The following is a 26622-nucleotide window of genomic DNA, read 5'->3' on the forward strand; positions in this document are numbered from 1 at the left end:
TGTACTGAAAATTTTCATTTCATAAATCACGCCGTTACTGTGACAACGAAGAGCTACGTAACATTTATATCTTCAGTCCATTCATCAAGAATAAGCTTCAGTGCTCTGTGCGTCACTCGACTTGTCAGGCAACTATTTTCACTGCTGGAGAAATCCCTTTCTCACATAAAGGGCGCTTTTTGTAGCTTTTCTTCTAGAAATGGCTTCCGTGGTCTATCGCGTCAGCAAACAGCAACTAAAATGATTTTTACTGCCATTCTTTTTACGGACCAGTGGGAATATCGCATGTGAACCTGCATGAAACGTGTTATGATGTCTTTCCGCTCACTAAACCGTTTCTTTGAAGCTACGTAAGGTTAAATCAACCAGCATCAGATGAAAAAGGTCACCAAGTTCAAGGTTTATTCTCAAAAGAAAAGACATACATTTTTATTTAGTTCCTCCCAAAACCTTTTTAAAATACATTTACAATTTATTTATTATTTTTTTGCTACAATGTTGTAATATTCATTGTGCTTTTTATATGATTTATTAATAGTTTGTTTTGTAAATGATATGTGTATTAGCACACCTTTGTGTTATTTATTTTCTGTTTGGTTGGTTTAGTACATTTTCTCTGTGTTTATGTATCATAGCTGTGAATACAAAATACATGTCTCAACCTGTCTCTATTATATTTTATTCTAAAACACTAAACATTGTACATAATTTTTTATTATAGCTGTAAATACAAAAATTACACACTAGTCCTGTCTCTATTATTTTCTATTTCTATTTTCTGTTCTAATACATTGTAAATATTGTCTATCCTATCATATAGCAGGAAATACAAAAATACATGCCAGACGTGTCTATATTCTATTCTATTCTATTAAGTTCTGTTCAATTCTTTTCTGACTATTCTAATACACTGCACATTGAATGTGATTTCTGTTTACTACTGTATGTATCATAACTATACAAAATTACACACCAGACCTGTCTCTATTCTATTATATTCTATTCTATTCTAATACATTACACATTGTACATATTTTGTATTCTGTACACTACGTATCATAGCAGTAAATACAAAAATACTTATTAGACCTCTATATTCTATTTTGTTCTATTCTAATTCACTAAACATTGTACATAATTTGTTATCATAGCTGTAAATAAAAAAAATACACACCAGACCTGTCTATATTCTATTATGTTCTACTCTATTATATTCTGACTATTCTAATACACTGCACACTGAATATCATTTCTGTCTATACTACTGTATGTATCATAACTATTAATGCAAAATTACACACCAGACCTGTCTCTATTCGAATCTATTCTATTCTAATACTTTGCACATTGTACTATTTTCTGTCTGTATACTATGTAGCATAGCAATAAATAGTAAAAATACATATCAGACCTGTCTATTCTATTCTATTCTTTCAGTCTTCCAAGCATCTAACACTTTTTACAATAAAACGCAAATCTTGTGGCATTGTATTTTGATGAACTACATCGGAAAAACAACAACAGTAAAATCACTATTAAAATAATGTTTCACAAATTAAATTTTCTAAAATATGACTATAACTCTTAAAATGTTTCAGAACCAATATTTTATGATACCTCCTTTTAAAAATGTAGAATGTTTGACCTGTTGTCAGATACTTTCAGGTGGAAGTTAACATATGTCACCATTCATTTTGGATATCAAAGGTTGGTTTCAAATCAACCCACATTTTACCACTCAATAAACCTTGAGAAAGACCAAAAATGGCCACAAGATGGCACTTAATATAAATTCAGTTCATTGTGTCACAAGGAGCTGAATGGCATTTATACCTGTGGCATGACTGCATTGGGTGTCCTTAGGTGACTTGATATCTCCCCCTGAATTCTCCTGAATAATCATGTGTAGTGGTAACACACTGCTGGTGACAGGACCCGCATCGATAAAGCATGAGGTAATGAGAACTACAGTTCTGGGGTCGAAAGGTCCCCCCTCCTGCCTCCAAAGGGTATAAATACTGCTGAGGATTGTTAAGACTGTGCTAGGGATCTCTTGCAAGGGTCAAAGGTCTATTTGTTTGGTGGGTGTCATCTAAACAGGCCATGCCCACTTCAGCCCATACACAGTACTGCAAAAGAGAGGGATGGGGTCAAACATCTTCAACATGCAGGCCTTGTCAGCCATAAATCTTGTGAATTTGGTATGTAAACAACTTTAGTTGCTTACCACCTGCAAAGTTTGTTTTACAGAATGCCAAAGGAAGAAACATTAGCTCATGGACAGGTGCAATGCAAGATGCAGTGAACATTTCTAGAATAAGCAGTATTGGATACAGCTTACATGCACTTTGCTGGTTATTGCATAAAACGAAGATATTGGGTGACGATCTCTCCGGTCCGATATAATTTACAGACCGAAGTGATGCTTATTGCCTCGTATGTCATCATACCCCATTTTTTCTTGAGTCAGAAGCCCATAGCTTGGAGAGAAACCCTAACCACACCACGAGGTAAGATCTACGGGTCAGACCTGTTTAGGTACCCAAACACACTCTCTGTGTCATGACATAGCTATTCCTGGGCTACATTTAGAAAACTTCTCTCATAGTTACCTAATCTGCCATCCAGTGGCCATAAAAGTAGGACAGAGCCATTCACCTCCCGGGGGTGCCCCTCTGGACACTTGTGACTGCAGCAGGTTCTTCGGCTGGATTACCATCTGATAGAGAAAACATGTACAACAGCTGCTATCATAGTTGCAGTCTATAAATGAATACCTTTTCTGTACATCTTCAGAGAAAATCTGGAAAACTTTTTATTAGTCTAAGTGGATGCAACTATTTCACACAAAAAAAACTCAATATGTACAATTTATACCACCTTTAAGGTTAATAAAGTCATACAAAATACACATACAGCAAACAACCTAAAATTAAAATAAGATATGTATAATACAATATAATTTAACGCCATAATTTAATCTACCTGATTTAAATAACAGAGCAGTTCCGAGCTAAAAATTAAGTATTTTTTTCATTTTTGTATAAACGTTTGACACCTTTGGAATTAAATAAAAAATATTTATTTGTTTGTGTAATTATTGCTAGGAAGTTAAAGAAATTGTACTACGAACTGACGTACATAAGTTCAAATTCAAGGGCGGGTTTTAACGGGGGCTGAATTATTGGTGGTGTTGTAGAGGTGTTGTCGCGCATTCTTCATCAAGGCACGGGGTGACATCATCACTAATAATGAAGGCGGCTCATCAATGGACACAAAGCTATATAAGGAGCTCACCCTGTGAACTGTGAACCAACTCTAATGTGAACTGATAGACTGATGCACGAACTCCCGCGATCTCTTACTTAATACCCAGCAATGGTAAGTTGAGTCTAAATTGTGTTGTTGTTTTAATAATATTAAATATTAGTTAATATTAATATATATATTTTTTTATCTTAGCGATATATTTAGTTCAAGGCTGTATGCAAATTGCAAATTGTTCCATTGAAATAGACTGTTACGGTTATAAAATATTTTATTTTACATAAACGCATTTATTTTTATTTCAAAGGTTCCTAAAATGGTTTCCATCAATCTTGGACTTTTGGAGAAAACAGTTGTACTTTTCTCCATCTGCATATTATTCTATTCAACACATGGAGATAGCAAGCCACTGGGGTAAGTAGGCTATACTGTAGCTAATATTTTTTCTTTTTTTTTTTGTTCAGATGTGTGATATTGTATTTTTTTTCTTCATCGAAAAGAAAAAGAGCTATCAATGAAGTCCAGCTTATGCACAACCTCGGGGTGCATAAACATGTGGAACTGAGGCAAGACTGGCTTCAGATGAAACTTCGTGAAATCCACACGGCCTCAGAGAAGAAAAACGAAGAGAAAACAGGACTTCTTCCAGATATTATTCCCAATCTGAAGGATCTAAATCCAAGGGAAGCAGAGGATATCATTGCAGTTTTGGAAAAACTTATGAATCCGTCGTAGAAACACAATTTGATTCACGTGAACTCAGGGACTGAAGTCAAGCCATTCTTTTCAGCCTTAATTCTATTAACAATATTTATTTTTTTCTATACAAAATTTATTTATATTTTTTATGTTGTTTCCATCATTTTTAGCGGCTAAGCCGTGACAGCTCAAAGCTCTTTTATGTATTTATTCGTTATTTGATCGTAACATATGCTAGATCTATTAACTGAACCCAGAAAAAAGTAAACGAGCAGTCGGACCAAATATTATTTTTTTTTTAAGACAAAAACTGTTAAAAAGTCATTTTTTTTTGAGTGTCTTAAATTTATGATGACAATGAAAGATAAAGATTAAAAAAACTGTTCACTGTTGTGTTAAATGTCTTACATCGCGCACTTTACTTTTAGGCTTGGTTATTTAGGCATAAATTCATCCTGCCCTTTAAATTGATTTAAACTTCTACTTTTTTTTTTTTGTATTTCGGATGTAATCATTTTAAGTAATATTATTTCACTACCCTTTGCGGTTGACTGAACCAGATTATTGTACGTACTATCGGGAGAAGAGAGGGTGAAACTATTGATGTCTCTTTTTGTGGGCGCAACCCCGGAGGAAGTTATCATTTTAGCACGGCCTCTATTCTGGTCTTCTTTCCCACGTAACTTACTGCCGGACCGGAAGCGTTAGCTGTTACAGTCATAGACATCATATATTATGTCTATGGTTATAGTTGCGCTTGACTCCTAGAGGCTTTGTGCGCTGAAGGTGAAGGTTGTTTCAATGACGAATTCTCGTGTGTTCTTCTCGCGATATTCAGTTTAGTTAACTTGTTTCCTTGGTTAGCCATGTAGCATCTTCAAATCTTTCAACATTGTATCCCATCGTTAACGGCGAAGAACAAGCTAATGTAAATGAATGCTAGCTAGTATTCACTTCTGTCAGTAAGTTCAAACGTACACCACGAGGAGCAAGTTCAGCGTTTAGCAGAAACAGGTGAGAGATCGCTTATGTTTGATTAGCGTTCACTTTTAAACGCTAACTTAAGCTAAACTAGCAAGTTACCTAGGCTGGAGTACTTGACAGTTTCGTGGGCTTTTTAGGAGACTTTATTTGTCACTAGCTCAACAAATAGTTAAACAAAAACTTGTACTATTTCTTATAAACATTTTCTTTTTTTTAATAACCGGAACCAGAAGGATCATGACTTTTTTTTTTCCTTAAAGAATTATTTATATCAGGGGCGTAGCCATCTTTTCAGAAGTGAGGGGGACAGAAATTACACACACACAGAGATATATATACACACAGATATATATATATATAACATTACGATATAACATTTCTGTAATCTACATAGCCTACTAGTCAACAGTTTTTTTTAACAGTAAGATTTTTAATGTTTTAAAAGAAGTCTCTTATATATATAACATTACGATATAACATTTCTGTAATCTACATAGCCTACTAGTCAACAGTTTTTTTAACAGTAAGATTTTTAATGTTTTAAAAGAAGTCTCTTCTGCTCACCAAGCCTGCCTTTATTTGATCCAAAGTACAGTTGTGGCCAAAAGTTTGGAGAATTACATAAATATTGGAAATTGGAAAAGTTGCTGCTTAAGTTTTTATAATAGCAATTTGCATATACTCCAGAATGTTATGAAGAGTGGTCAGATGAATTGCATAGTCCTTCTTTGCCATGAAAATTAACTTAATCCCAAAAAAAACCTTTCCACTGCATTTCATTGCTGTCATTAAAGGACCTGCTGAGATCATTTCAGTAATCGTCTTGTTAACTCAGGTGAGAATGTTGACGAGCACAAGGCTGGAGATCATTATGTCAGGCTGATTGGGTTAAAATGGCAGACTTGACATGTTAAAAGGAGGGTGATGCTTGAAATCATTGTTCTTCCATTGTTAACCATGGTGACCTGCAAAGAAAAACGTGCAGCCATCATTGCGTTGCATAAAAATGCTTTCACAGGCAAGGATATTGTGGCTACTAAGATTGCACCCAAATCAACAATTTATAGGATCATCAAGAACTTCAAGGAAAGAGGTTCAATTCTTGTAAAGAAGGCTTCAGGGCGTCCAAGAAAGTCCAGCAAGCGCCAGGATCGTCTCCTAAAGAGGATTCAGCTGCGGGATCGGAGTGCCACCAGTGCAGAGCTTGGTCAGGAATGGCAGCAGGCAGGTGTGAGCGCATCTGCACGCACAGTGAGGCCAAGACTTCTGGAAGATGGCCTGGTGTCAAGAAGGGCAGTAAAGAAGCCACTTCTCTCCAAAAAAACATCAGGGACAGATTGATCTTCTGCAGAAAGTATAGTGAATGGACTGCTGAGGACTGGGGCAAAGTCATATTCTCCGATGAAGCCCCTTTCCGATTGTTTGGGGCATCTGGAAAAAGGCTTGTCCGGAGAAGAAAAGGTGAGCGCTACCATCAGTCCTGTGTCATGCCAACAGTAAAGCATCCTGATACCATTCATGTGTGGGGTTGCTTCTCATCCAAGGGAGTGGGCTCACTCACAATTCTGCCCAAAAACACAGCCATGAATAAAGAATGGTACCAAAACACCCTCCAACAGCAACTTCTTCCAACAATCCAACAACAATTTGGTGAAGAACCATGCTTTTTCCAGCACGATGGAGCACCGTGCCATAAGGCAAAAGTGATAACTAAGTGGCTCGGGGACCAGAATGTTGAAATTTTGTGTCCATGGCCTGGAAACTCCCCAGATCTTAATCCCATTGAGAACTTGTGGTCAATCCTCAAGAGGCGGGTGGACAAACAAAAACCCACTAATTCTGACAAACTCCAAGAAGTGATTATGAAAGAATGGGTTGCTATCAGTCAGGATTTGGCCCAGAAGTTGATTGAGAGCATGCCCAGTCGAATTGCAGAGGTCCTGAAAAAGAAGGGCCAACACTGCAAATACTGACTCTTTGCATAAATGTCATGTAATTGTCGATAAAAGCCTTTGAAACGTATGAAGTGCTTGTAATTATATTTCAGTACATCACAGAAAAAACTGAAACAAAGATCTAAAAGCAGTTTAGCAGCAAACTTTTTGAAAACTAATATTTTTAACTTTTGGCCACGACTGTACAACAAAAGCAGTAATATTGTGAAATATTTATACTATTTAAAATAACTGTTTTCTATCTGAATATATTTTAAATGTAATGTATTCCTGTGATCAAAGGTGAATTTTCAGCATCATTCCTCCAGTCTTCAGTGTCACATTAATCAGAAATCATTCTAATATGCTGATTTGCTGATTATCAATATTTAAAATAGATGAGAACATTTTTTTCAGCATTCTTTGATGAAAAGAAGGATCCACAGATCAGCATTTATGTGAAATAAAAAGCTTTTGCAACATTACACTGTCATTCAAAAGCTTAGTCAGTATGTATATATGTTTTTTTGTTTTGTTTGTTAAATAAATTATAGAAATTAAATCTTTTATTTTGCAAGGATTCATTAAATTGAGCAAAAGACATCATTTACAAGAGATTTCTATTTCAGATAAATGCTGTTCTTCTGAACTTTCTATTCATTAAAGAAACCTGAAAAAATTTTACTCAGCCATTTTCAACATTATCATAATATGAGTTTTTCTTTTTTTCATCTTATTTTCCTTTTTTTTAGCAGCAAATCAGTATATCAAAATTATTTCTGAAGGATTGTGTGACTGGAATAATGATGCAAAAAAATTCAGCTTTGAATTCTCAATAAATTAAATTTTGAAATATATTCAAATAGAAAACCGCTATTTTAAATAGGCTATTAAACATATTTCAAAATTTCACTGATTTGCAGTACTTTGGATCAAATAAATGCAGGCTTGGTGAACAGAAGTGACTTCTTTAAAAAACATTATAACAAGCTTACTGTTCAAAAACTTTTGACTGGTAGTGGATACTATAGGCAACTTTCATTTTTCTCTAATTTCTAGCTTTTAATTGGCTTAGAAATCTGTAACTGCTGGACAATAACAAATAATAATTTGATTTGTTTATATACTACAAACACTTTTTATCACATAATAAGGCAGAATAGTTTCTATACTGTTGTAAATGCTATTGCTCTGCAATTAGCACTGCATTGTTCATATACTTTATTTATCACCTGCTGGAGATTTTTTTGGAAAAACAATACAAAACCGAGAACAACTGTTTTCAAACAGCGATAGCTGGACGCTGTTGTCCATATTAGGCGTTTTCTGTTATGACTTTATGCGCGAGAGCACCCTCCAAATTCGAGTATGAATGAAACACACACAGCATGAAAGTTTAGCGCTCCTTGATGTTCATCTCGCCTTCTCGGTCCGAATAAAACATCATGTCATGCGCAAACTATCCTGTCTCTTTAAGTTTAAATCTATATTTATTCACACCAGCTCTTGAAAACCTCTGTGCGAACACCCTTGCCCGAAAAAGTGCGGGGGACGAATTTCCATGATGATAAAAGTTGAGGGGACACGTCCCCTGCGTAATCTACGCCCCTGATTTATATATATACACATACATATATATATACACATACATATATACATATACATATTATATATGTATGTATATGTATGTATATATGTATATGTATATATGTATGTGTGTGTGTATATATATATATATATATATATATATATATATATATATATATATATATATATATATATATATATATATATATATGTATATATATAAAATGAAAAAATATTATTAATACATAAAATAGCAATGAAAAAAGTTAAACGTTACAACTAATTGTCCAAAAAACTATTTGGACAGATTTAATTAATAAATAAAAAGCATTATAGCAAGTTTTGGCAACAGATAGAATGAAACATTGTTTCAATTCTTTTTGCTCTGCTAGGATATGAGATCTTAAGGTGTAAAGGTCCAGTAATATAAACTCTCCTGAGATGGCAGCACGTTCTATCTCTTATGACAGCCACTCTAGCGATTCAGAAAATTGGGATCAAAGGACAACATGTGGCTCTAGGAGAATCTGCAGACATTTAAGGTAAGACTGGATAATAACAGATTCCCAGTCATAGTGTCCACCTGCTGCATAGATTTTCTGAAGTCTTTCTTCAAAAACACTGCACTGTCAGACGTATTTATATGGATGGAAACGCTCTTGTACAGTTCAATTCATTGTGGTTCACTCCAAATGATAAAGCCATTATTTATATAGTTAAAATATAGGGCTGAGCTGTTAATAGTTATCAGTTTTAATTGATCTTCATTTTGATTAAAAAAAATGTTCAGTGCGTAAACAAAACTTCACCAAACATCATTTTCAGTTTTCATTACAGCCAATCTTTAAATGTTTAAATATGAACAAACTGGAGTAAAAAGATGACACCATTTAAAAAGTATAGATAAAAAATGGTTGATTGATATAGTTCATTAGGGCTACTATAACTATGAAATAAATAGAATTTAGACTCTGTTCATTTTAACTTTTAATATTATAGTAATGTACCAACTTACAAGGTTCCCTGTATAGTTTACAGCATTAATTGATATATCGTACCTGTACTGTAACTGATAAATAGCCAAACGAATCTATCTAGTCGATTAAGAGCTTGAATCAATTCATGAAATGAGTGTCATTACTTAGCCCTAGTTTAAATTGTATGTTTTTTTGCATAATGCTGGTTGTTTCAATGTGTATATACGGATTTCTGTAGGGAATTTTGTATTATGACAGAAGATTACATATCTGTTGTGCATGTAACATGAGGGCCTGTTTATAGAATATTAGTATACTTAAGTTACTGAGCAACAACATACATTTGCAATTTACTATAACCAGTTCTATCTATCTATCTATCTATCTATCTATCTATCTATCTATCTATCCATCCATCCATCCATCATGCAAGTGCCGTCTTAGTAATATCAATGTCAGTTTGCAATGCCATTGCAGAAATGCTGTTTTTACTTTAGACCTGCGTCAGGTTATGCCACATTGAATTTAACGTGGATAAAAACGAGGCTGGCTTAGATAAACTTACAATATTTATAATGACACAAATTGTTTTATGGAGTTTTTGTATACTGAAAGTTACTTTCAGTAAGACTTTTCGTCAGCTGAACATTATCAGTATGTTATTAAACATCAGTACAATACACTCAATTCACTGTAGGGCCTACAGATATCCCTCACAACCAAGTTTTCAAATTATACATGACCACAATGATAAGGCGTTTTTGCATCTGAGTGTACGATTTAACGTCAACCCCCACTAAAAAAAAGTGCCATTCTAGTCGTTTTTGTATCTTTTAAATGAGAAAAATGGCTTTAGTGAGCACCTATGCAGATAATGTACTTCATGTTCACCTTTGCGTGTCAGCGTCTCCTGCTGGCCAGAGAGAAATGAACAGCTTGTAAGGATGGAATCGGAAACAATGGCCATAAAAGCTTTATGAATGAAACGAAGGGTAAAAAAGCACAGCTTACGACATGCTTTCTAAAGCAGATTTAAAAAAAATCATTTTATTTCGTTATCTAGTTTGTTACAAGCACACCTTTGTCAAGGATAGGTAAAGGTTAAAAAGGATAAGATGGTGATATCAAACATGGTGATTTGGTGCATTACAACACTCACTTGTCTGCACCTTTAATTGAACTTTCTACTATATTCAGAATAGAAGGTCATTGTGACAAGTCTTGTATAACGCTTTAAACACTCGCGCGGCTGCGGAGATCGCGGTTCACCGAGTTCGTTCTCCGTCGCATCATCACGCCGTCTCCTTCATCAGCCCGTCGTGTTATCGAGCACGAGAGAATCTACAGTATCAGGAGATGTTACGAGCGTCGGCCTACGTCATCGAGGCAGCCTCCGCGTGCCACAGTAGCGACCAGCCATTCACTCTCGCGCGTGCGTCTACGCGGGTTACTATGCTACCGTCCTATCTGAAGGCGTCCTTTCTTTCCAAACGGCGGCATCTGGAGGCTGTGTTCGCAGTGAATAAGTAACACCGGAGTGCTCGCATTATGCTGAAGTTTGAAAGTAATGCCCAAGGATGCTAAGTCGCCTGGCAAGCCCTCATTGTGCGAAGGAGCGCGCGTCCTTTGTGCGTTCATTCATCAGCTGCTGCCCTGCTGCTTTGTTTTAAAGACAGGCGGGTACGTAGACGCTCTTCACTGTGTCAATTAAGTCTTAAAAGAGGGACCTTACGCTTGGTAAAGTCCTGAGAAAATGCGCAGTGAGTTTTTTTTTATAGCTGAGATTTCATATGCAATTCCCTCATTAAATATTCTATCGTTTAGAAATGATTTGTATGCGTCATTTGAACGCATATCTGCAGGCATTGCGCTTCAGGAACGCATTGTCTTGCTGTTTAACATTAGAGGAGCGGTGTCAGTAGTGTGTTGAATTATTGATGCTACTTTTTCTGTAAGTAACAGAACGGTTTGTGCGTCTGGAACAAGTTAAACCGCGCTTGTCTTTCAAAAAATTGATTGATTGACATACAGAAAGACAGATCTTCAGTTGGCTTGTCTTGTCAAGATGATCTTGTCCCATAAGGGTTCCGGAGACACCCCAGACATGCCTTCATTTCAATTTGTAGTGGGCTACTTCTGGCTGGCTCATTTCTGGGCTGATGCAATAGACAAGCAAAACATGATCTTGACTTGTAATTATAGGAATCATGCATGTGTTTGGCAGTGGATCTGTGCAAATGATCTCTGATATAAAGCTGAATGAATTTCTGTGTGAGCTGCTTGGGGAGTCATCAGACTGCTCAGATGGTACTTAACGGGTGCAGCTGAAGTTCAGGTTTCACCAGTGCATTAATGGCTAGGATCTTTGCAGCTAAAATATCAATCAGTAAGCAGCTGAAAAGTGTTGGGAGCACAGTGGTTTGCATAGTGTGATTTTGGTGTATTTTAAACAATAAAAGTGTCTAATAAACAATATCCAAAACCATTATTTTATCCATTTATTCTATTTTACATACATACAAACTATAATACATTGCATTATGTTTTCTTTTAACTAATATCATAATGTAATATATATATTTATATATATATATATATATATATATATATATATATATATATATATATATATATATATATATATATATATATATATATATTCCAATATTAGTAGTAATAATATTTTGTAAATATCATCTTTCGTATGGTTTAATTGATACTATAATAATAATAATGGTAATAATTACTATTATTCTTAATATTATTAAAGCCATTATATTACTCAATTCACTAAATTATATTATGTTAAGCATTTTTTTGTGAGTGTTCATCATAAAAGTCTTGTTTTATACTTGTTTGAGAATAATCAGTTATTAGTTATTAGAAAAACGAAACAGAAATTTCTTAATCTGTGAACACCTTTGTTTCCTATCAAACACACAGCATGTCATGACTCTTTAGAGACCCACCACTAGGTGCCATCTGTCGGAAATTTCTAGATAAAATAGATAAGTGTCGTGTTATCTGTAAAATGATCAATCTATGTCTGATAGGGACTGTGAAGGTCACTCTAGACTTTGCATTCCATTCAATATCTGTTCATATTCATGAAAACTCATGCACTTGCATAGAGGTTTTGGTTTTGCTGCCTACAGTTAAATATTGGTGATTGGTGATGTGTTGATAAAAAGATTGATTGATTTTATCGGTGGATGTTGTAGATTGTTGCATGTGCACGTGTTCTGCATCAGGTGGGAAAACTGGCAGCAGAACACAACAGGACAACTTATTGAATTTGTATCTGCTGTTGAGTGTGGTGGTGCTGTGGGCTCTGGTCACGCTCTGGTTGCTTAATGGGGTCACAAAGCTTTTGGCTGGTGCAGTCATGAGAGTCGAAATAAATTGAGGGGTCCATCTTGGGCAGCACTTTCGCTGGAATAAAACAAGCCCTATTTTCCAGCCTATACATCATTTATTCAAACAGAATATTCTGCCCGTGCACGCTTCAGTGGACCCTTAATGTTTTTTCAGTGCAGGGGAAGAAAGAGACCTAGACCACAAAGACTGTGTTTTTAACTGTGTTTTCTGCTTTGGTCTGTGTCTGTGCTGCACTCCAGTCTCCTTGCTTCAAGGGCGTCTGTCTTGTAATGATCCTGTTTCAGCCCCCTGTGGAATGAGTATTAATGCAAGAAAAAATTAACATCTCCTGGTCTGGGCATAAGCAGTCTGGAGGCTTTATATGATGTCTGGGTTTATAAAGGATTTATTTGTATTTTATAGTTTTATTTATTTATTATTACTATCAGGGTTGTTATAGTTAATTCAAACTAAAACTAGTTTGTCACTGGAAATATAAAGTATTAAAAACATTTAACCTATTTAAGTTCATCTAGTTCTCCATGAAACATTTCTCTTGACATACTAAAATCGAATTGAAAAAAATACAATTTTAACCATAAAGACACTATACAAAAAATAGGCAAACACAAAAAATTACTACAATATTAAACTAAAATAAACTGCAAAAGCTAATTCAGTTTGTTTGATAAAAACTATAATAGTATCTCATCGACACTAAAATAACACTGAATACTTTAATATTATCATTAAAAAATATATACTTCAGTTTTATTATTTAAAGTCAATTTTTTTTATACATACAAAGTAGAAGAGACCAGGGCCAGTTTTGTGAATATTTCTTTCTGTGGGTTTATTTCAGATTTGTTTTTTTTTTGTCCTGGATTTCTAAATTAAATTATAAGAAGTATTGAATTTTTAATATAAGCCGTTGCCTGAAAGGATTAGGTTAAAATTAAACCCCAGTCACTTTTTCTCACAAGCACAGCACGTGATGTGAATTAAATAAAGACAAATGGGAAAGAATCATCTGTGATCACACGGGTCAGTGACAGATGAGGCTGTGCTGAAAATGAAGCTGCGCTGCTGTTCTTTTGTCTCATGCAGCAGGTTTGATGAAACTGTGAAAAATTGCACTTTGCTGTCATCACACTTACTGCACTCAGCATCTCTTTTTCAGAGCCCCAGAGTTCATATAAGTTTATTGTAGGCGCTCGGTGAGTTCCTCACGTTGTGGAGAGATGCACTCGGACCAGCCCTCACGTGTGTATCTGACTGTGTGTTGGCTTTTCCCGGCAGTGGTCAGCTGCTTGGAGCTCAGCTGGAGGGAGAGCTGGTCAACATGAGCCTGCACGGAGCCAGTGGAGGAGGACCCCTGGACCACCCCATGGAGAGACGGCGCTCTGGTGATCGCTCCAGGGATTCTTCACACGAGAGAGGCGAAGGACAGCTGACCCCCTGCATCAGGAACGTCACCTCACCCATACGCCAGCACCTCAGCGGTAAGCCTTGACTTGCTCATTCTGTACCATTTAAAACTCCCTCACATCTTTCAAAATGCTATTCTTAATTCAATATTAAGGCTACATCAATTATAATTTATTATTAATATTAATTATTATTTATTTGTAAATGTTAATGCATACATGTGTATATATATATGTATGTATATATATCTATATATATATATATATATATATATATATATATATATATATCCCTTGTGGATTGTTCAAATTCACTACCCTTTGGAGTTGTTCGGGATGAAAACATCCACTCAATTAAACTGCTGTAAAAATGTATCAGATTCATAATTTTTTTTTTTTTTTTTTTTTTGCATAAATCTGTTAATCAACCTCAGTCCTGATCAAAACTACCAAATGTTTTTAAAAAATCCAAGATTTTAACTCTTTAATTGCCAAGTTCATAAATGATGTCACTGATTTGAGGAAAAAAACACACAAAATGACTTATGTTCAATATAAAAGTAATTGTGGCTGGATTTTTTTTTACTTTTTATAACAGTCTTGGGCATGTCAAAGTTTAGTAGCAACATTGGCTTTGATGCATTTTTAGTTTTTGTGCAACATTAGATTTAATTTTTTTCTCCCTAATTAGTTGTTGGTGGCTGTTTTTGCCCCATTGACTTCCATTATAACGACATTTTTTGATTGCAAAGCCATGACACCATGTAATCATGCATTCTTGATTGTTTGTGGTTTTCCCTTTTGGGAAGAGGTAAAATTTGTTAATTTTACAGTTGATCACTAGGTGGGACCATTAACCCTTTAGATAGGCCTGTGCAAAAAAAGGCTTAGTTTCTGGCTTGTATATGGAGTTATATGGAGTATAACAGCAAATTATAGTGTTTGTGTGTGTGTGAGATTCTTGATTGTTGGTGGTTTTCCCTGTTGGGAAGAGGTAACATTTGTTATTTTTACAGTTGATCACTAGGTGGGACCATTAACCATTTAGATAGGCCTGTGCAAAAAAAGGCATAGTTTCTGACTTGTATGGGGTTATATGGAGTATAATAGCAAATTATAGTGTGTGTGTAAGCAGCAACGAGAGCACATTATTGTAAAGCCAAAGCGAATCTATCCGAAAAACCACCAACAATCAAGAATCTCACACACACACAAACACTATAATTTGCTGTTATACTCCATATAATGCTGCACAAAAACTAACAATGCATCAAAGCCAATCTTGTTACTAATCTTTGACATGCCCAAGACTGTGATAAAAGGTAAAAAAAAATCCAGTCCACAATCATTTTTTATATTGAAAATATATAATTTTGTGTGTTTTTTTTCCCCAAATCAGTGACATCATTTATGAATTTGGTAATTAAAAAGTTAAAATCTTGGAATGTTTTTAAAAATTTGGTAGTTTTGATCAGGACTGAGGCTGATTAATAGATGTATGCAAAAAAAATTGAAAAAAATTTATCTGATACATTTTTACAGCAGTTTAATTTAGTGGATGTTTTCATCCACGAACATCCCGAAAGGGTAGTGAATTTGCCCACAGTGTACCGTTGAGTTTTTGAAAAATTTCAAAGCATTTTCCCAAAATATGGGTCAAAATAAGATTTGTCACCAAAAATCATTCCATTAGCTCAAACACAGAGAAAGTTGTGGCCAAAATAAGACTCAACTTTACCCCCTAGTGGACGAAAACGTCCCCAACAACCCACAAGGGATATATATATATATATATGTGTGTGTGTGTGTATATATATGTATCTATGTATATATATCTGCGTGCGAGCGGGTAGATTCGCTTTGGCTTTACAATAATGTGCTCTCGTTGCTGCTTCTGAATTGCGTACACCTAACTTACTGTATACGCACTGCAGACGGAGTACGTGTGAACCTTGGGCAATAAATATATTGGGCAAAATATATAACACCTGAGGCACCGCTACAGTAAATAAACAAATCCCTGAACACGGGTTTTATTTTGTTTTTTTTATTATTATTTTTTGCCATATGTCTAGACATTTTGTTTGACATCTTTACTTGGTGATTATTTTGACTTATGTCTGTTCTAGAGACATGTTACAACTTTTTGATAAAGCTCTCATTGGTTTTCTTTTGGAAATATGTTTAAAATGTATACTGAATGCATTTAGGACTGTAAAGCATGTCTGTGTGTGTCAAAATCATGATTAAAATCGAAATCGCAAAATTGATCAAAAAATCGTGATAGGTTTGTCCATATCGCACAGCCCTAATAAATAAATATATATATATATATATATATATATATATATATATATATACATACATGCAAAAGTTTGTGGTCAGTCAGATTGTTTTTTATGTTTTTGAAAGAAGTAACTTATGCTCATCAAGGCTGCATTTATGTGAACAAAACCGTAATGTTGTTGAATATTATTACATTTTAAAATGACTGCTTTCTATTTTAGCATATTTTAAAATATAATTTATTTCTGTGATGCACATGCATTTTCAGCAGCCATAACTCGAGTCTTCAGTGTCACATGATCCTTTAGAAATTATTATGATATACTGATTTACTGCTCAAACTTACAGTTGTGCTGCAAAATATTTTTGGACAAAAATGTTTAAGTTTTTTGAAAAAAAATCTCTTTTTATGTTTTGAAATGTATTTGATTCATTGAATGCACCTTTGCTGAGCATTTTAAACATTTTGATTCCTTAAAAATAACTGTTCAACAGCAGTCTACATAATTGTTTTTTTCTGGTTTAATAATTCAAGCATGAGAGTTAAATGCTCTAGCTGCAACTTCACTTACCGTTGCTGAATTTTATTTGTTGCATTAATATTTATTTCTTGTGTTCACTGATGGCTTATAACTGTTACTGATGTCGGTACTGGGAGGCTTCACTTGTTTTGACTCCTTTCTTAACTTCCGTATTATTTGCTCAGACCGTGAACGGGATTCAGGCTGCTCGTCGCGATCAACGAGTCCCAGGCCTCAGAAAGCATGTACTTCCAGCCTGTTCTATGGTGACCCTCATGGTAAAACCCACAGCTCCGACATGATCTACGTGTGTGAAAACATCAAGGAGGGCCCTCGCAGTTTGAGGACTGCCGAGAGAGTCACTCTGATTGTAGACAACACACGTTTCGTGGTCGACCCATCCATCTTCACTGCCCAACCCAACACCATGCTCGGCAGGTAGGATAAACTTCAGTCACGTCTTTCAATTAGTCTGTTCATAATGGCTTCTGTAGAACCATTCATATCACGTCAGTGTTTTAATATTAATAAATAACTGATGGGTGTTTTCTTGAAGGATGTTCGGATCTGGACGGGAACACAACTTCACGCGTCCTAATGAAAAGGGAGAGTATGAGGTTGCTGAGGGAATCAGCTCCACCGTGTTCAGAGCCATTCTGGTGAGTGCTCTATACTTTAAAAGCTTTATTGAGGGTTTAAATATCTCTTTGGCCTAGTGCACTGCATATTGATTAAGTGTTGGATTAGACTGCAGTATCAAAATTCACATGACTTCAGCACAAAGCGCATTGTTTTGTTAAAGCTCATTCCAGATGTATTTTACATATAAAAATGGCAACTCAGCAGAACGTTTTCCTCACTGTCTGCTTTCTTTGGTTTCCTTTATCATCTTCAGAGTCAGTGGCAGCATGTTTTGTATTCTTTACTTGCCTGATCACTTTGACTGACCTTGAAATCAAATAATACTTAATAAAACGGATAGTCCGGATGATTGGTTCGTTAAAATGACAGGTTATTTTATTTAATTATTATTATGAATGTAGATCCACTAATTGTGGGTTGTGTATATCTATATTTATTTGTTATACATAAATATTACATATATTTCTTACATTATATATTTAAGCCATCAGTGTACACAATGTTAAAGAAAAAATATTTTGCATTTTATACAGACTATATTTATAAGATTTATAATATATGTAGTCAAAAGTGCTGTCATGATTAATTACATCTAAAATAAAAGTTTGTGTTTACATAATGTGTGTGTGTACTGTGTATATTTGTTTATTTAAATACATACACATGCATGTATGCATGTATGATTTATATATATATATATATATATATATATGTGTGTGTGTGTGTGTGTGTATATATATACAACCCGAATTCCGGAAAAGTTGGGACGTTTTTTAAATTTTAATAAAATGAAAACTAAAGGAATTTCAGATCACATGAGCCAATATTTTATTCACAATAGAACATAGATAACGTAGCAAATGTTTAAACTGAGAAATTTTACACTTTTATCCACTTAATTAGCTCATTTAAAATTTAATGCCTGCTACAGGTCTCAAAAAAGTTGGCACGGGGGCAACAAATGGCTAAAAAAGCAAGCAGTTTTGAAAAGATTCAGCTGGGAGAACATCTAGTGATTAATTAAGTTAATTGATATCAGGTCTGTAACATGATTAGCTATAAAAGCTTTGTCTTAGAGAAGCAGAGTCTCTCAGAAGTAAAGATGGGCAGAGGCTCTCCAATCTGTAAAAAAGACTGCGTAAAAAAATTGTGGAAAACTTTAAAAACAATGTTCCTCAACGTCAAATTGCAAAGGCTTTGCAAATCTCATCATCTACAGTGCATAACATCATCAAAAGATTCAGAGAAACTGGAGAAATCTCTGTGCGTAAGGGACAAGGCCGGAGACCTTTATTGGATGCCCGTGGTCTTCGGGCTCTCAGACGACACTGCATCACTCATCGGCATGATTGTGTCAATGACATTACTAAATGGGCCCAGGAATACTTTCAGAAACCACTGTCGGTAAACACAATCCGCCGTGCCATCAGCAGATGCCAACTAAAGCTCTATCATGCAAAAAGGAAGCCATATTTGAACATGGTCCAGAAGCGCCGTCGTGTCCTGTGGGCCAAGGCTCATTTAAAATGGACTATTTCAAAGTGGAATAGTGTTTTATGGTCAGACGAGTCCAAATTTGACATTCTTGTTGGAAATCACGGACGCCGTGTCCTCCGGGCTAAAGAGGAGGGAGACCTTCCAGCATGTTATCAGCGTTCAGTTCAAAAGCCAGCATCTCTGATGGTATGGGGGTGCATAAGTGCATACGGTATGGGCAGCTTGCATGTTTTGGAAGGCTCTGTGAATGCTGAAAGGTATATAAAGGTTTTAGAGCAACATATGCTTCCCTCCAAACAACGTCTATTTCAGGGAAGGCCTTGTTTATTTCAGCAGGACAATGCAAAACCACATACTGCAGCTATAACAACAGCATGGCTTCATCGTAGAAGAGTCCGGGTGCTAACCTGGCCTGCCTGCAGTCCAGATCTTTCACCTATAGAGAACATTTGGCGCATCATTAAACGAAAAATACGTGAAAGACGACCACGAACTCTTCAGCAGCTGGAAATCTATATAAGGCAAGAATGGGACCAAATTCCAACAGCACAACTCCAGCAACTCATAGCCTCAATGCTCAGACGTCTTCAAACTGTTTTGAAAAGAAAAGGAGATGCTACACCATGGTAAACATGCCCCGTCCCAACTATTTTGAGACCTGTAGCAGAAATAAAAATTGAAATGAGCTCATTTTGTGCATAAAATTGTAAACTTTCTCAGTTTAAACATTTGCTACGTTATCTATGTTCTATTGTGAATAAAATATTGGCTCATGTGATCTGAAAGTCTTTTAGTTTTAATTTTATTAAAATTTAAAAAACGTCCCAACTTTTCCGGAATTCGGGTTGTATATATATATATATATGTATATGTATGTATGTATGTGTGTGTGTATATGTGTATGAGAGTGTGCGCGTGTTATTTACACTGGTCAACATTTGAAGTGGATCAAAACCTTTCATCAAAGTATTCCTAAAATGTAAAACCAAAATGTGGTCTCAGGACAACTTTGATGAACTTTTTTGATCCACTTCAGATGTTGACTACTATATATAAATAATAAATATATAAGCCATCAGTGTACACAAGCAATAAATGTTAATGCAATAAATAAAACTCAATAAAGCAACTCAGCGACCCAAGTTCGATTCCTGTCTTGAGGTCCTTTGCCGATCCAGCTCCCCTCTCTCCTCCCAGTAATTTCTGGTCATCTCTCCACTGTCCTATCTCAATAAAAAGTCTAAAAAAAAAAGAATAAAATAAAACAACTTCATTCTTCTCAGCAATAATACATTGTCTTAATAAAGTTCAAATAAATGTTAAAGAATATATATTTTGCATTTTAAACAAACTATAGTACAAATATAATAGTATAAATATAACTTTGTACTATAAAAAATATATGCATATTTATATTTAAAAATATATGCATATTTAAAAACATTTTGTATACAACAATGTAATCTGAGGGAAAAAAGATTTTTTTTATTAATGTTATTGCCAGCTTTATTTGGACTACCTTGGCATTCGTTACAAACCCCTCTCCAGAGTCACTGAAAGGGTTAAGCTTCTACCGTGAGCCTCAGCTCAGTGGAAAAATCAGTACATCACTACAGAAATAACAGCCATACTGAATCCTTCTCCTCCTTTTCAGTGAAGTGTTTTGTTGAGCGTCTTCATGCTGTCTGTATGCTGAGCTCTTTCCATGTTTGACTGGCTTTAAATGGATCAGTGCGTGTAAAGAGTGGGAAAAAGCAGGGGGTGTGTGTATGTGTGTGTCTATCTGGCTTCGGAGCCATTTGCTTCTCTTTGGAATAAGTGCTGCTTCAGTAATGGCCGCCTGTTTGTTTTTCCTCTGCGTCTCTCCCTTTTAACCGGCAGGATTACTACAAATCAGGGATAATCCGCTGCCCTGATGGGATATCCATCCCGGAGCTGAGAGAGGCATGTGACTACCTTTGCATTGCCTTCGACTGCAGCACCATCAAGTGCAGAGACCTCAGTGAGTATTCATCAACATGACAAATGCATGGATTTTTGTGCTGGAAAAATGCTCTGATAGTCACCGTAAAGACAGAACTGGACATCCTTCTGAGCGTTACTGATGTCTGAGGACAGTAGATACGAGAGAGCAGAAGTAGGTCAGTGCCGTATCTGATGTGATTGTCAGATATGGGTCACTGGACGCTGATAGTGTGACCCGTTCACATTATTGCTTTTTTAATTGAAAGAATCATGCATATGTCATGATATGGCTGCTGAATCATAATGAGCTGATTTGAATAACGCTCTGGAACGTATCGGCTGCAGGTGCACTCATGCATGAGCTGTCTAATGATGGCGCCCGGCGGCAGTTCGAGTGCTATCTGGAGGAGATGGTGCTGCCTCTGATGGTGGCCAGCGCTCAGAGCGGAGAGAGGGAGTGTCATGTGGTGGTGCTGACCGACGATGACGTGGTGGACTGGGATGAGGAGTATCCACCGCAGATGGGAGAGGAATACTCACAGAGTCAGTTCACTTCACCTGCACCTCAGTTACACACTGATATCTGTGTCAGTCACAGTGCTGCTGCATTATGGGGGATTTCTCAGGGGATTTATGAGAATTGACTGTGGTCATTAGTGGTGCGTGTGCATGTGGTTTCTGAACACCTTTGGCCCTTATAGCTATGAACATTGAATGAAACCGTAAATTGTGCAGCTTGTTGTGTGCTGTTATGATTTTGACCTTGTTGATGATAAAATGAGTAGCAACCACAAAGCAATACTCACTAACATAAGCTAGATTTTTGTTTTTAGACAGAAAAGACAGGATGTTTCAAATATCAGCGTAGGTTTGTAAGGAATGTGTTTTTGTCATTTTTGTACTCAAGTTCATAATGGTTTTGTTTTTGTGTCCTGCAGTTATATATAGCACAAAACTATACCGTTTCTTCAAATACATTGAGAACCGAGACGTTGCCAAATCTGTTTTGAAGGAGAGAGGACTGAAGAAGATTCGATTAGGCATTGAAGGTAAGACACAAAATAACATTTCACTTGGCTGTTTTCAGAAATAAAATAAGCTCATTTAGACATTTAAAAGGATAATCAACCCATAATTTCACCCATATGTCGTTTTATAATAAAAGATTGTTGGTAACCAAACAGTTCAGTTCCTATTGGCAAAAAAAAAATACTATGGAAGTTAATGGAAAGCAAAACTGTTTAGTTACTAACATTCTACAAAATAGTTATTTATTGCAATAATAAAAATGGTAGTAAATAGAACTTTATTTTAAATTTTTTGCAATTATAAATTGTCTTAATTGTGACACTGCCTGTGAAAACCCTTCATAAAATTCTTCATAAAGATGTAGAACATTTTGTGAAAATATAACTTTAATATCTAAGGCCATGTCAAAGATTGAAATCAAAGTGAAATTAATGGTTGAAATCAAACTTTGATGTTTGTTATCTCATAATTAGATTTTGAGACTTTAGCCTGGATTTCACAGACATGGTCACAAATAATAAAGTTAAAATAAATGTTAAAGAAAAATAAAGAATTAACAGTTTGCATTTTCTGCAAACTATGCGTTAATGCATTTCTCTCTGTCTCTCTCTCTCTACATATTTTTTTTGTTCATGTTTATATATATATATATATATATATATATATATATATATATATATATATATATATATATATATATATATATATATATATATAAACATTATATATATATATAAACATTATATAATATTAAGTTTATAAAATAAATGTTATATACTTAATATAAAATTGTACATTTATTTTATAAAATGTTAAAATTGGCCCTTTGTGTATTACTGTGTAATCTGAGAAAAAATATAAATATACATTTCTTTTAAAATACACAGAACTTTTATTTTAGAAACTTTTTTTGTTTGTTTGTTTGGAACGTGACAAGGGAGAATAAATGACAAAATTTTCACCTTATGTTGAACTATCTCTTTAATTAGCGTGCCTGCTAATACTGTATTATACTATAATACTGTGTTTGCACCTAGGTTACCCAACCTACAAAGAGAAAGTAAAGAAGCGGCCCGGCGGGCGTCCTGAGGTCATTTACAACTATGTCCAGCGGCCCTTCATCCGCATGTCCTGGGAGAAAGAGGAAGGCAAAAGCAGACACGTGGACTTCCAGTGCGTGAAAAGCAAGTCCATCACCAACCTGGCTGCAGCTGCCGCAGACATCCCTCAAGACCAGCTGGTGGTGATGCACCCCGGGCCTCAGGTGGACGAACTAGACATCCTCCCCAACCACCCTCAGCCCAGCCACCATTACGATCCTGATCCCGACGCCCCGTCCCCGGCCATCTGACCCTCTCACACACACACACACACACACCGTCACCACTGGAGCACTACAGAGAGAGGCCAGCCAAGTCCCGCTGCCAAGACCGCCTTGCCTTTCAAGTCCTCTGCCCGCCTTAAGAGTCTCAAAGACGATCGCTGTGGCAGCACATGACCTTTGGACACTTTGCCTTTCTTTTCCTCATAGAACTCAACCAAAGGAGTTTTTTTTTTATTTAATTAGACACTCAAAGTTGATAATCACTCCTTTGATTAGTATCTGAAGAGATTGTACTAAGTTGTGGTGCTGTGTAGCTACTGCTGTTTAACTTGGCAATAAAATGGAGCACAATCCACTGGAGAACCTGCATCATGTGATGAAATGAAAATCCCTTCTGGTTTTGTCACGTGGACGGGGCGTAACGGAGCACCTGTGGAGCTTCACTGTGATGCATGGCCTCTGAATGAGTACTGAAGTGATGTCATGTTTTTATTGTACCGTACAATTCATTTTGTTGTTATTTGTAGCTGCAGTGAGGTGCATCATGAGAGACGCTCCTCTTGCTTGAGGAATGTTATTTTAATAAACGATCCAATCAGCATGCTTGGTTTATTAGATCTGCTTCTAAATATAGAAATTACTAGAATTCATTTGTCATGTTTTCATATAATTTTATAGGTAGATCCCAAGATGTATCACTTAAATTTCAAAAATAAAAAAAGAAATTTTGCATAGAGAAAGTTAAGACTTTTAATATGCATTTTTGTCACAAAGGGATGGATCACCCAAAAGTGAAAATTGGGATTTCATAAAAAATATCTTCATTTGTATTCTGGAACGAAGGTCTTGTGGGTTATGAACGACATGGTGAGTTATTAATGAGAGAGTTTTGATTTTTGGGTGAACTATCCCTTTAAGCACATTTGCCAGTTTTTTTTTTTTTTAATTTATGAAATATAAATGTACATAAACCTCTAGTTTGTAGTTAATAAGACTTTGTAAAGTGTTATACTCATAAAAGCTGTATTTCATTGATGATAACATTAGTAAGAACTGCAATATAGTGAAAAATACTACAATTTAAAATAACGTTTATATTTTAATGTTTTTAAAAGTCATTTATTTCTGCGATGGAAAACTTGAATTTTCAGCAGCATTACTCTAGTCTTCAGTGTCATATGATCCTTTAGAAATTATTTTAATATGCTGATTTTCTGCTCAAGAAACTCGAGAAAGGAAAGATTCCATCACACGTATGTCACTCAAATTAAATTAAGCTTATAAAATGTTTTTGACCTACAAAGTAATTCAGAACAGTGCCAAGTGATTTTTCAGAACTCGGTTGTCAAGCCATAGTCTCTTTCCCCTGACAACACATTTAATTTCAAAGATTTTACCACTGGATGGCAACATAGAACAAAAATATCTCAGCCACGGACCAATCAAAAGCCAGGAAAGAGACATGGCTGAAGCAGGCAGGAGAACAGCTCCATGAGGAAACATCTCTAGCAATTCTCCCAAAGACTTTAATAATCTCTGGCAGCCAGCATATCTATTATTCCTCGAGGTAAAAACGGATCATTAATAATAGGCAGTAAAGTGCAAAACAAAAACATTCTGAAGACAATATTTTTTTTTAATTTTAAAAATATCCACTGCTGATACGTTACACTTTTACCATATATATTTTGCATAAAGAAATCTGACAATAGAATTACAATATTAGTTACAATCTGCATATAGAATATTTAACATTTCAACAACGTTTGTAGTGTAAAAACATTAAAACGCAAACAAAATGGTATATATATTTATATATGTATAGAAAGTGATCCGTGTTTGCTGATGGGTACCACAGGAATAATCCAGGCCGGTATCTACAGAGAAACGGGCAGGTCGGGAAAAGTCGTGTGAGAATCGTGGGAAATGCACAGATCTCCGTTCAACAGGAGGCGGTTGGAAAGAAGTCTGCAGCTCAACCATTGATTCTGTGTGCTTTGAGTAGGAGGTCCTGTATCTAACGGCCACAGCACATTAGCCTCCGCACACCACTGCAGGGCACTTCCTGTCCAGGAGCCTCTGCGGTTAGACCTGTTTAGCCTTGGACCCATTGAGCATCCTGGTGGGAGTCTGCTGTGGTTTCACAAAGGCCAGGGAAGGTCGCTGAAGTCCACAGGACCGCCGAGGCCAGCGTCAGCTTCTAGGAGGCTCATGATGACGGCCATGGCTGCCTCGTCGTTACTGGGGCTGCTGGATCCGGGCTCTTCCATAATGTCAATACTGAGATGGGAGTTATCACCTGCAGGCGGAGAATGGATTAGTGTATTTGCTTGAGAATATCACATGTGCTTCACTGAAGTGAGACTGATTCAGTTTACTCACTCATTAAGGAGTTATTTGAATATGGGTATCCTATTGAATCGGGTCCAGGCAAAAGTCCTGCTGAAGGCAGATCTGGAGTTCCACCATTCTGAATCTAAAAAGATAAAAATGTTACAACATAACAAAACTGTAACCTAAAAGAGTCAAAAGAAACAAGACCTAACCATTTTTTTTAATGCACCGGTCAATTTTTTGATTTTGAGCTATTAGTTTTATTTTTTTCATAATATACTGTTTCTGATTTATTAAAGAAACCATTCGAAAAATAGATATTTTAATGTTTATTGCATTTTATTTACATCTGTGTATTTTGAAAAAATGGCCTTTAAAATCATTTAAATATAACTTTACAGCTTTATTCTGAGGGGTTTGCAACCATATTTTATATACAGTATTATAAAAAAAAAAAGTTTCTACAAATGTGAAAACTGCGTTGACAGTACTTTCCGATTTATGAAGTAATAAAAAAAAAAAAGAGACATCCAAAGTCCCCTTATGTGTGTGTATTATATATATTTTCTTTTTTGGGTGAACTATTCCTTCAACTGTAGATGTAAATGAGTGAAGAGTGATTCTCTCACCTTCTTTCCCCCTGGAGAGCAGGTGTCAGGTGGGGGCGTGGCAGTGATATTTAAAGGACTGGAGCCACAGCTTGAAGGGGAGGAGCCTCGAATCCTGGGGGCAGGACATCGTTATAAAATCAAATATTTTTGTGAATGATATTGCAGTGCAACCTATATGTGC

The 26622-nt window shown here is 35.7% G+C and overlaps 2 protein-coding genes across 8 annotated transcripts in view; one reads left to right on the plus strand and one right to left on the minus strand.

Annotated features, from left to right (window-relative positions):
* Nucleotides 1-4601: 4601 nt before the first annotated feature.
* LOC132124562 (BTB/POZ domain-containing protein 10-like) lies at nt 4602-24236 on the plus strand. Of its 4 annotated transcripts, XM_059535625.1 has the most exons (9): nt 4731-4752; nt 8864-9013; nt 14105-14307; nt 17225-17477; nt 17596-17698; nt 21060-21180; nt 21489-21686; nt 22082-22192; nt 23210-24236. In XM_059535625.1, the coding sequence occupies exons 2-9, from the start codon at nt 8913-8915 to the stop codon at nt 23521-23523; spliced, it is 1404 nt and encodes a 467-aa protein (XP_059391608.1). In that variant the 5' UTR covers nt 4731-4752; nt 8864-8912; the 3' UTR covers nt 23524-24236. The 4 variants fall into 4 exon arrangements, with proteins under 4 accessions (XP_059391610.1, XP_059391608.1, XP_059391609.1 ...); XM_059535627.1 differs by lacking the exon at nt 8864-9013 and having other exon boundaries at nt 4602-4752; XM_059535626.1 differs by lacking the exons at nt 4731-4752; nt 8864-9013 and adding an exon at nt 10869-11128 and having other exon boundaries at nt 17243-17477.
* Nucleotides 24237-24587: 351 nt separating this feature from the next.
* The window catches only part of LOC132124619 (basic helix-loop-helix ARNT-like protein 1), a 12892-nt gene continuing 10857 nt past the window's right edge, over nt 24588-26622 (minus strand). For all 4 annotated transcript variants that reach the window (XM_059535719.1, XM_059535717.1, XM_059535716.1 and 1 more), the window contains 3 exons: nt 26460-26553; nt 25879-25972; nt 24588-25795 (listed from right to left, as the gene is read on the minus strand). In XM_059535719.1, coding sequence (XP_059391702.1) covers nt 25638-25795; nt 25879-25972; nt 26460-26553 — 346 coding nt within the window. In that variant the 3' untranslated portion in view covers nt 24588-25637. The remainder of the gene's footprint in view (nt 25796-25878; nt 25973-26459; nt 26554-26622) is intronic.

Source organism: Carassius carassius, chromosome 43 (assembly GCF_963082965.1).
Source record: "Carassius carassius chromosome 43, fCarCar2.1, whole genome shotgun sequence".
Classification (NCBI taxonomy): Eukaryota; Metazoa; Chordata; class Actinopteri; order Cypriniformes; family Cyprinidae; genus Carassius; species Carassius carassius.

Excerpts from the sequence above, each read along its gene's own strand:
- LOC132124562 (XM_059535624.1), top strand. The coding sequence starts at position 11,016 with ATGCCCAAGGATGCTAAGTCGCCTGGCAAGCCCTCATTGTGCGAAGGA. Across the intron at positions 17,478-17,595 it reads CCCAACACCATGCTCGGCAG|GATGTTCGGATCTGGACGGG; the intron begins GTAGGATAAACT and ends GTTTTCTTGAAG. Across the intron at positions 21,181-21,488 it reads CATCAAGTGCAGAGACCTCA|GTGCACTCATGCATGAGCTG; the intron begins GTGAGTATTCAT and ends TATCGGCTGCAG.